A 12,276-nucleotide genomic window follows, 5' to 3' on the forward strand; every position below is an offset into this window, starting at 1 on the left:
TCTTATTGACTTTTACTTACCTGTTACCCATAAACCATGGTCCTTTTGAAAGGATAATATCTAATTTACTCAAGATTTCCAATGACTTGCACAAGTCTTGGTATACAATAATTGCCTTTTGAGACTGGTTCAAACACTCATTGAATTTTTCTGTTTTCTCCATAAAATTCTGACAAATGGTCAGTCATCCAAATCCATTTGAACACTCCCTACAATGAAAAGCTGTTTCTTGAGTTCTCTTTTTAGAATACTTGATGATAAGTGTTAAGACTTATAATTATAAAAAGATATTTGCAAATGACATTACAGACAAAGGGCTGGTTTCCAAAAGCTATAAGGAACTTCTCAAACTCAACAACCAAAAAACACATAATCCAGTCAATAAATGGGGAGAAAACATGAATAGTCACTTCTCCAAAGAAGAAATACAAATGGGTAGTAGACACATGAAAAAATGTCCCAACATCACCAGCCATCAGTTGGAGATCAAAACCACAATAGCTACCACCTTAGACCAGTTAGAATAATGAAAATTAACAAGACAGGAACAATAAGTGTTGGTGTTGATGTGGAGAAAGGGTAACCCTCTTACATTTTTGGTGGGAATGAAAGCTGGTACAGCCAATCTGGGAAACAATATGGACTTTCCTCAAGACGTCAAAAATAGAGGTATCCTACAACCCAGCAATTTTATTACTAGGTATTTACCCCAAGATATAGAAATAATGAAAAGAAGGGGCACATGCACCCTAATGTTCACAGCAGTAATGTCCTCAATAGCCAGATTGTGGAAGGAATTGTGATGCCCTTCAATAGATGAATGGATAAAGAAGATTTGGTACATATATAACAATGGAATATTCCTCAACCATCAAGGAAGGATGACTACCCATGATTTACATCAACATATATGGAACTGGAGATTATGCTAAGTGAAATAGGTCAAACAAAGACAATTATCATATGTGGAACATAATAGCATGGAGGACCAAAGGGGAAGGGAGGGAAAACTGGGAAGAAATCAGAGTTGGAGACAACCCATGAGAGACCCTGGACTCCAGGAACCAATCAAGGTTACAAAATGGAGGGGGTTGGGGATGAGGTAACTGGGTGACAAAAACAAAATGTAAAAACGTTCATAAAAAAATGGCTTTCTTCTATACATAAGAAAAAAAAAAAAAGGAAGACACAGAAAACAGACCAAGACTACAACTGCATTATCTAAATCCTGAAACAGTTTACAGCAATTGTTCCTTTGCTAGTGAATTTATTCATTTAGTGAAAGGGGCCAAGCCTGGTGTATACTAAGCTCAGGTGTATTCCTTGAGACCTTTAATGACTAGTAATATGTCCTGTTCACAGATCCCAATTTAGTGGAAAAAATATGAAAGTATAAATCTTGAATAAAAGCAACTTAAATTTCAAAAAGGAGATAAGGTAGTCCCAGTTCATGTCACAATCTTGTGGCTAATTTTGTTACCATTTTCATTTTTTTTCTCATTACCAACTAAACTTTATACTTTATTTGGATATCATCAGTTTTTCCTTTGATGTCTTCTTTCTTTCCAGGATCTAATCCAGGGATTCCCATTTCATTCAGGTGTCTGGTCTCTCAATTCTACTTTTATCTGTGACAGTCTCTTATTTTTCATGAACTTGACAGTCTGGAGAAGTCCTGACTTAGTATCTATCATATAGAATAGCCCCCATCCACATGTGTCTGGTGTTTTTCTTATGATTAAACTGGAGATACGGGTTTGGGAAAAGAAAAGCACAGAGGTGATAGGCTTTTCTCGTCACATCATATTATGGATAACAAGAAAACCACATGGTATTACTGATGATGATAACTTTTATCGCTTGGTTAGGATAGTATCTGACAGACTTCTCTGTCAAGTTACAATAGCTTTCTATACTGTATTTTTTTGAAATTAATCACTAAGTCTAACAGACCATCCTCAAATAGGGTAAAGTTAACTTCTATGACCTACAGCAAAGAATAATAAAATTCCAATTATTTGGAATTCTTCTCTAAAGAATATCTGTCTCTTCCCTATTTTACATCTGTTTATATAAATGAAATTTATTGTCTTTTCTATCAGTATAGATTCATGGATATTTTATAATTTGGGTCATAATCTAATCATCTGATACATTACTTATTTTTTGCTCAAACCACTTTAGTTTTGGTTATTGGGAGCTAGTTTTTATTATTTCTAAAATATCAATTATTATAAGGGATTCCATCCTAGGTTGATTCCTTCCAACCCGACATTCTCAAACAGTAGCTGAAGCATGATGATTTCTAATAGTTATCCTATCAGTCCTTTTCTGCTTATTCATACTGGAATTTATTCATATTAGTCTTCTTATCTCAAAAGTGTTGTGTCATGAATTTATTGCTTCTTCTAATACTGAGGGAAGTTACAATCCAGTTGAGCAAATCAGGTTGTATATTCAGTGGCCCTATTATTAATATATCAGGCTTAGTTTCTGCAAGGTGATTACTGCTCTCCAACAATCCACTTAGCACAAAATACATGATTCTATTTTCTGATCAGGAAAACAAAATTTTAGTAGAAGTCAAATAGTGATCAAAAGGGTCACAAAACTAGTAAAAATCTAAGAATGTATTTTTCATGCTGATACTTCTTCCATAACACATTTGTAAATTTTTGCAATCATATTTTCAGGTTAGCCTGGGTACCTGTTATATTTGATATTTTGTTTGTGGCTTATTTACATCTCTCTCAGACACCTGCATCATTAATAGGTGCCAACACTAATATTTTCCTGATCTGTCATAATGCTGATTTCTCAGGAAAGGTCCAATTATCAGGAAAATGTTATTAATTCTATAATTTTCCACTCAGCCACACTCGAAATGACCATTCATAGTACTTGAAACTTTGTTTTTTCTCCATATGAATCCAAGACAGTTATCCTCCAACACAGTGGCCTTTGAAGAACAAAGACTAAATTAAAATGTGCTTACATAGTTTATTTTTTAAGTAATTTAAAATACAGTGTCAACATACATCAAAGATACTGTGGCAATTGAAATTAGGAATAACATGAGGTTATTCACATATTTTTGTACATATGTGTGATATATACACAAAATGAAGACAAATACAGAAACACCACAAACAATTCAATATGATAATTTACTGACAATAATTTTCATCATATTTATTAATCTGTCATGTTAGTGGTTACACAAAAATTCCTAGTACTGAAATATATATATGAATATTCAATTTTAATATAAACTATAATACTTCAAATTTTAACAGTATATAAATAGGATTCTAAATTTCTTAAAAACGTCGTCTTCCCTGCCAAATTCCCTATTTATTTGTAAAGGTTTTAGCTCTTCCTGAAGTCATAGCCCTCAATGTGGTGATATCTCAGACTTTAAGCATCAATCATGTATAGTTAGCATTCTCTGTAAAAAGGTAAATGAAGATGCAAAGCCATATACAAAACTTCTAACATGGTGCCATATAGAAAACAATACAGACTTTTAATCTAAGAGACTGAATGGATTTAAGGCAAAGTTAGGCTTCTCGCAACCCCGGAAGGGTAAAGACCAAAGGAAACACTGCTGAGAGATGGCCGATGGTACGAAGGGGAGAAAGTGGTCACGTAATTAGGTGGTGTCCGCACCTTTTCCTCCCACTTAAATTCCCAACATGGGCCTATACACGAACATATTGGATGATGGTTTTTAATGCTTATAATAACTATAAATGATCCCTGCCTTTTGGGACTCCTCAGTAAGCACACACTCTATTTCTCCCCAAAACACTAAGAAATGTTCAACCTCTGAACCTGGCATCTCTCTTGAGGGCCAGGGAGGGAAGTGATGACCTATTGGGTTCCCTAATGACAGCTTCTAAACATTCATGTAGAACATTCAGATCAGTTTTCTGCCAATGGCTCACTGCAAGTGCCATCAACATTCTTATTTGAAATTCCTGACTTAAAATAATGGATGCAGCTGCCATAAAAAATGAAAAAATCTTATTTATTGATCTGATCTTTTAAAAGTACATGTAACTTAAAGCCAGAGTTCATCAAAGATTACTATCAAGTAGAACTTGCACATTTGCAGGGAGATTTGGGGGACAATACATGGATACAGTGAATGTATCCACTCAGTCTAGTTGATAAATACCTGGCAGTAAGTCTGTAGCTCAACAGGAGACAGCTGGGACATAGACTATTTGTAATTTTTTTTTTTTTTAATTTTGAAAGGTAACCAAAAAAGATAGGAACCAAAAGTAAATAGCAATTTTTTCCATAATGGGAAACCTTTAGTCAAGTTCAAAATAACTTCTGGACAACAGTAAAGTCTCTTTTTCTTTTCTTTACCAGAAGATATGATTTGGGGGTCCTACTCAGTGATGTTATTAAGTCATATATAGTAACAGCTGCAAATTACAAAGGTCTTGTTACAAAGAACAAAATCTGACTGTAAATGGTCTTATTGACTTATAAGTCAATAAAGCAGAATTCAAATTGGAGCTCTAAATGCTAATTAAGGCATCCTGAATATATAATTGAGGGGTATACTACAAATATAGTTGTTTGAAAGAAGGCTCTGAAGGGCTCTTCTACACCAGAATCCATAGGAATGATACCCTTTCTAATATCAGAAACAGGCACAGACCTGAAGAATGAAACTGGGAGTAATGAGGTGAATGAAGTTATCATCGCAGGATTATGGTGCAAGACTTTTTTTTCCCTTACAACCTAGATGATTTTTTTTTTTTCAACCTGGTGGATTTTTAAAAGGCATGCTGCAATATGTAAAACCAATCATCATAGAGTAAGAATAATAAAAGTTATGATGTATCTTTATTTTTCCTACTTGGGAACTTGCATAATTTGAGATTATAAAGTACATTTTTTTCCCTCCACCATCCCTAAAAGAGCTAGCCAAGAAGCCACTGTTGAGAAACTTGGTTGCACTCATCTACATTACAAAGCACAGAGAACCAACATGAGTACAAAAACCACTCAAATCCAACAAGAAGGAAGGGCATTTCTTCATACTTCATGGACTTCACAGGAATGCAAAGATTATTTTACTTTTCATACATTTACACATAATATAAGAAAAGTTTTCAGTTAACTGACAGTTTCCATGAGCTTGATAGAGTTATGGCATAACAAAAAAAGTCACCTGTTAAATGTTTTGTACTTGGAGATATTTTCATATAGACCCAAAATGATTAACTTAGATTTCAATCTCTTCCTCATACTGATTGTAACATAAGTAGTGTTTAGCATGTCCACATTGTGCATTCTGAAAGTGTGGATGTGGTAATTCTAACATATATCTTCATACTGTTTCTGAAAAGCCAAGGTTTCATTATTGAAATGCAGTTACAATTTTTAATGTGATCCTGTTTTAATGACTGCTATTACCTTCTTGTGTAATTCATATTCTATGTAATTTAGAGCACATGTCTTGATTTTCTCAATGCTCATAAACGCCTCATCTGTAGGAAACTTATTTTTAAGGAAAAGCAGCTTTAGTCTGTCTGCAGTATATAGCCATAACTTATAAATGTAATCATTAGGAAGGAAAAAGGACCATACCCATAAACTGCAAAAAGTACAATTTGAACAAGCACTCATACTTCTATTTCAAAAAAGGGACCATAGTAAGTAATGCCACAATAAATGCCTCACCATGAGAAAGGAGAGCTGGGCTTCTCATCCACGTCTTATAAAGCAAAACCTTTTTAGTTCCTTACTGATCATCAGTAGAATTAGCTCTCAGACAACTCAGAGGAAGGAACACTCTGGTCTGTGTTAAACTAAAATAAAGGCTGAGATTTCTCTATACAGCAGCAAGTGAAGTAGAATTCTGAATCTTTCTTTGGAGTCAAGTTGGTCTTTGAAAGAAAATCAATTTGCCATTAAGAAGTTTTAATCTAGTAGGATGCCAGATGATGGCAAGGGTGTTTAAACTGAGAGTGTCATAGAAACTAAGGGATTGGTACATCGGAAAAACTACCTTCTGTTCCAGCAGAGGGTAGTTAGGGTGTCAGCAATGCTATTATTACTAGTAAGGACCACCAAGGATCTAGAGACCAAAAAGCTCTAGCAACACCTGATTATAAGTATACAAAGATCAACACAGGAGGTAAAAAATAAACATTTATCAGATTTTTTTCATTATATTACTAATTTTTACAGCATTAAATATTTTTCATTCCTTTATTTCAATGCACTGAAACTTATTTCTGGTTGTGATTCTGCCTAGTGTTATTATTTTTAGGTTCTAATCTAGTATTCCATTTTTAATTTTTAAAAGCATCAATGCTCCAAGGCATGGTTGTGTATATATGTGTGTACATATAATTTAACCTGTTAACTCTAGAAACATTCATTTAAAGTAGAAGAAATTGATACTACAGATTATATTATCACATAAAAAGAGTTTTATGCAGTCAATACCTGAGTGTCTGTACAGTGGAGAACTCCGAAGTAACAAGTAAAATATCATGGCCCAGTGAACCAGTGCTGTGGCAGGCTATGGTGAGTAACCAGCTTTTTGGAATCTTGAGAAAAAAGGCCACATGGAGATATTATAGATATAATATGGAGATATTTATAGAAATACAGAGATATTTATAGAAATAATATTTTAGAATAATTAAAATAGAAATAATAGAAATAATGTTTGATGCATGACCAGATATTGGTGTTATATTTAAATGGGTAGTAAATACCTATTACTATGTTCTATAAATTCAGTAAATTCTTAATAAATGCTATAAATTGAAGTCATAAAAGAAAATCATGTACAGCTTTTATTCCTGCGAAAGATGATAAAATAATTTTAAATTCTGTGGCTCAACATAATTTAAGAATCCTGTATCTTTATGTTTGGTTTCTATTGTAATCAAGGATAGAATTAAAAGGCATAGCTTCTCAACTAGTGTCTTTAAAAAACATCTTTATCATTTGTACAAGAATTTCTCAAAAGCCAAAATTAAAATGAGATAACAATAAAATACGTTGACACTTTACAGTGTTACCAGTAGAATTCAGGCTGCATGCCTTAAAACTGCACTTTTTACACTGTTTTCCTATTATTGTAGTTATATTTTGTGATGCCACTATAATGCCCCTAGTAGATGATATGTGTATGACTTATCATGTTAATATAGTAAAATTATATGTTATGTGTTTTTATTTATATGTTAATGTAATAAAATTTCATAAAATCCCCAAATTATAAAGATAGCTTTACAAAGCCTCTTAACCAGGTGTCAGCAAACCATGACCCGTGAGTCAAATCTGGCTTGCCATCAGTTTTGTATGGCTCATCAGCTAAAATATTTCTATTTTTAAATAGATTTTAAGAAGTTAAGGATGACATGCAGGACACAAGAATTTTGATTTTCAAATTTTAGGGTCCATAAGTAAAGTTGTATTGGCACTAAGACATGTTCATTTGCTTACTCATTGTCTATGGTGCTTTCTGCTACAATAGCAGGGTTGACCATTGTGGGGAAGACCTTCAAGGTCTGCAAAACTCCCAAATATTTACTATAAGACCTTGACAGAAATAGTCTGCTAATCCCTACTATGCCCATAGAAGGTGTCTGGAATGCTGAATGGAGTGTTTATATTGAAATCAGTGTATGACTTAACTGGGTTTCATTTATAGACATCATATACATTATTCTTTTTGAATATCATCTACTTGGTAAACAAATAAAAATAAACTTATGTTAAAAAAACCCTTATTCCTTGAAATGTTTAGGACCAGCAAAACAATCATACATAAAAGAGGTAAATTCTTAAGAAAAAATAATAAATGAACAATTTAAATTACATTTTTAAGTAATGATTTCAAGGTACCTCAGAGAATGCCAGGCAGTAAAGGACATATCTAAAAATCCTTATAGCAAATTTCTAGTTTCCAAAATTCTGGGATATAGTACTTAACACAGTATTTGAGATTCTACAATTGTCATGGAAGAGATAATTTGCAGAGTTACTTATTAGAAAAAAACAGGTGGAGAAAGATTTTAAAATAAAAAAAGTCAAGATTTAAAAAAAAAAACGGCATATCAAGCAATTTAAGCATTTTTTTTTCTTTTCCATTTATAGGGGGCTACATAGTCTGCCGGTGTACAAACCTGATAGAAATTTACTTTTCATTTAGTGGGCTTATTGCCATATCTGTGTCAGATAAAATCATAGCACTTATTATTGTTACCATGGATACCATGAAGATACTGCCATCCACTAAACAGTATTAGAGGAAGACAACATAATTTTCTGGAACTAGTCCTGTTTTGCCTTCATAAGTTGCTTTCAACCATCCTGGTTCCACTGATGGGTACACTGATAAAAAATTTTTAAAAAAAGTAAATGTCATTCAATCAAGATTAGCCTCGAATAAGTATATACATAAATGGGTAAAAATCCACATTAGATTGCATGTATATACTCAAGTTGTCAAAACAATGTCACCACCTCTTTAAGACTGGAAATGTCCTTTGCATTCATTAACCAATCTCTCCTCCTCCCCAATCCCTCCCATCCTTCTATCTTTCCCATTTTCCCCATCACTTCTTCCCTCTGCCTCTCTAGAATACACAAGAAGAAATGGAGCTGCAGAGAAATTTGATGCACTCACTTGTACAGGTTATGAGAGGCAGCCTGGGCGAGATTCTGAGTCTGCTGGCTTCTCTTTTCACTTTTTTTCCCTGCACTATTCCTTATCTTCCCAATCCATGACAGTGAACTAAAGTGAAGGGAATTGGTATACTTACCATTGGAAAATATTGCCCCCTGTGGAAAGGAAAGCTCGTGGCTGTGTTCTGCTTTACAAGAGTACATGGCTTTGGCTTGGCTGAAAGAGCAAAAAGCAATTTATAAAACCCACAACACTCAACTCAAGTACATTTATACTTAAATTATTCTTTAAAAAATTGTATTCGTTTTTAGTGCTAAGAGTATGATATACATAAAATACACATGTAAGTGCGCATAAGAGCATTTTTCACAAACTGAATATACTGGTGTAACCAGATCAAGAAATCAATGACAGCACACCCAAAACCCTTCTTGTGTTTTCAGGAAATGTCCCCAAGGGTAATTAACTTGGCTTAAAACAGCACAAATTCGTTTTAAAGAATACTACTATTTAATAGTATCCTGGCAAACAGACCATGTTTACACCTGTATAGAAATTCATAGGTACCCTAAAGCCTTTTTTTTTCCTACTTTCTTTTCAAACCCCAAAATTAAAGGCCGACATAGTATATTAAGTAAACTAAGTGGGCATGATACAAGAAAAATGATAGATAAATTGATGATAGATGGCAACCAACAATAGCCTCATTGTCAGGTAGATTTTGAGGACAGAGGAAAGCTTTGCAAATCAGAGTCTATATCCACCTCCTAAAGTAAGAAGCCAACACTCATATGAGAATTCAGACTCAATGCAACCAGATACTACAGTTTCTTAAAAGAAGCCAGAATTTCAGAGTTTTATATAAGATCTATTTTAAAATATTTGAGTCTACACTAAAAAGCCATCAACTGAGGCTGCTCATCAAATCACCAGTCAAGTCACCTTTAATCTTCAACATCCAATTACCTTGGCAATACAATGGGCAAGTTATCCTTTCTCACCATCTCCATCACAACCAGAGTCAAAGCTAAAATAATTTATGGTGTCACTCACTAAATGGCTTGCTAGCTTTCAAAATCCTCTAGGGTTCCTATTTTGTCTCCTTACAAATCATTCTATACAGAGCAGCCAGGAGGCAGTTTGAAATAGGTTCTGATGATCATGTCATGACTGCCTTATTTTCTTGAAAACAACCCTTCAACTGGTCTCTAATTCTAGCCTTTACACTATGCATAATCAGGTACCAGTCAGTATCTCCGCTTCTGTACCTGCCTCTGCTCACCTACTATACTCCAATCACACTGACCTCCTTTCACCTCCTCAAACATGCCAAACTTTTCCCTATCTCAGGACTATCAGGGCTTTGTCCTGAGATTGTTCTTTCTTTTCTTTCTTTCTTTCTTTCTTTCTTTCTTTCTTTCTTTCTTTCTTTCTTTCTTTCTTTCTTTCTTGGCTTTGTCCTGAGATTGTTCTTTTCTTTCTTTCTTTCTTTCTTTCTTTCTTTCTTTCTTTCTTTCTTTCTTTCTTTCTTTCTTTCTAAAGATTTTATTTAATTGACAGAGAGAGTGAGAGAGCACAGGTAGGCAGAGTGGCAGGCAGAGGAGGGAGAAGCAGGCTCACTGCTGAGCAGAGAGGCCAATGTGATCCTAGGGTCCTGGGATGAAGGCAGATGAGTTGAAGGCAGATGCTTAACCAAATAAGCCACCCAGGCACCCCAAGATGTTTTCCTCTTGATCTTCACATGGCTATGCACTTCTAGTGCTTAGTTAAATTCATCTTAAATTTCACCTAGTTCATCTTAAATTTCCTAAGCTTTGTTAAAGGTTAGGTCTTCCTGACCACATGCTGTAAAACAGTTGCCCAGGAAACTATCATACTCACCTGTTTTAAGTCTATATGGTGTTAGTATCTGGTATTCTCTTGTTACTATTGATAATTCTATAATCTCCTCTCCAGTTAGAATGCAAGCTCCATGAATGATGCTTGATGGTTGGTAACTCAGTATTTGCTCAATCAATGAATGGTAAAAAATATAATATGCTCTGGGTCTGTTTTCTACGCAATGAGTCCTTTTAAGACTAAAGACACCCTGTCCTTCCTTCCTGAGGTCTCAGTACTTTACCTGCAAAGAAGCATCAGCAAGCAGTGTTTGCTATCTATAGCTCTCTCGAAGAGCAGTATAACATTGTTATTTCATTTCCCTGTTGGAGCTAGATGCTGGGTCTTATTCCCTTACATTTCCAGAATGAGACTAGGTCATTTATACTGGAGTTCCCAAACAGACATCTGAAAATCAGAAAATTAAAAATTAGAGAAAAATTGTGCTCCTACCTCCAGAGTCTAGTTCATGAGGGATGTCTCAGTCTATACTTTCAGGAAGTTTGCTAGGACAGACTGCAGCAGGCAGATTTAGAAATGACTACTAGCCCAGTGCAACATGGTCTAAAGAAGAATTGAGGAAGTACAAGGCTCTACACTAAAAAGCCATGTTGGGGCACCTGGGTGGCTCAGTCAGTTAAGCAGCTGCCTTCATCTTGGGTCATAATTCCAGGGTCCTAGGATCAAGCCCCACATCGGGCTCCCTGCTCAGTGGAGAGCCTGCTTCTCCCTCTCCCTCTCCCTGCCACTCTGCCTACTTGTGCTCTCTCTCCATCAAATAAATAAAAAATATATATATTTTAAAAGAGCCATGTATATGTGTGTGTGTGTGTGCATGCATGGACATGAATGCACGTGCATGGGTGTGTTGGTTGACAAGGATGTGGGTGATGTGGGTATAGGGGAAGAGGATGATACCAAGTTAGGAAGATTTCTAAGAACCAGAATATGGTAATCTCAAATAGAAAGAATGTAGTTTTTCCTAATAATCTTCTAATTAATTATGATCATTTAATCTAATATAATTTGGTATAATTTGATCTGATATAATCTGATGTTTGATGTAATTGAGAGTTCCAGAACCATTTCTCAAAAAATATCAAATCTTCTAACAGCAAAAATTTCCTCTAATATTAAGTCTTACTGCTTTGAATCATTTGGAGATGCATAAGGTAACAATTTTCAGTCACAGAAATCACTAAGATATAATAATCCTTACAATGATATAATTTGTAAAATTATACTCTAAATGCAACCAAACTATTTTTGTTACAATTCAGACATGAATATTCTCTCTATGGTATTTTATTGGATTGGATTGGATAGCAAGGGGGAGGCATGTAGAATAATTATATCACTATATAAATGGGATATTGTTAAATGTGTCAAAGATACATAGCACAAAATATTATCTATCATGACTTCTCAATTATCTGTGCATATGACTAGACAGGTATAATTTTCTTCTGCTGAGATCTGTAACTACAGGTGTTAACTCAGCAGAGAGCTTTGATGATTTAATGTAGACATCTGTGACAGTGAAGTTTTCTCTCTAGGTGCTAATGCTTCCTCTTTTACTGCCTTGGTATATTGAAGAAGATGTGAAAATAACACTCACCTATTGAGTCTCTCTTCAGAAGATCCTAATATCTTTTGGAAAGAATTTTGAAAATCTTGCTTCTTATTGCATGGGAGAGTAAGATAATGGCACTCAACATCCTGAAAGC

The 12,276-nt window shown here is 34.6% G+C and overlaps 1 protein-coding gene across 4 annotated transcripts in view; it reads right to left on the reverse strand.

Moving 5' to 3' along the window:
* ARHGAP42 (Rho GTPase activating protein 42) overlaps nt 1–12,276 on the reverse strand; it is a 307,644-nt gene that overhangs the window by 17,128 nt on the left and 278,240 nt on the right. For 2 of the 4 annotated variants that reach the window (XM_059185797.1, XM_059185780.1), the window contains 2 exons: nt 8,808–8,887; nt 2,981–8,376 (listed from right to left, as the gene is read on the reverse strand). In XM_059185797.1, the coding sequence (XP_059041780.1) occupies nt 8,288–8,376; nt 8,808–8,887 (169 nt within the window). In that variant the 3' untranslated portion in view covers nt 2,981–8,287. Of the gene's footprint in view, nt 1–2,980; nt 8,377–8,807; nt 8,888–10,793; nt 10,958–12,276 lie in introns of those variants that run through there. The other 2 variants (XR_009356746.1, XR_009356745.1) reach the window with 2 other exon arrangements.

This window comes from Mustela lutreola, chromosome 1 (assembly GCF_030435805.1).
Source record: "Mustela lutreola isolate mMusLut2 chromosome 1, mMusLut2.pri, whole genome shotgun sequence".
Lineage (NCBI taxonomy): Eukaryota > Metazoa > Chordata > Mammalia > Carnivora > Mustelidae > Mustela > Mustela lutreola.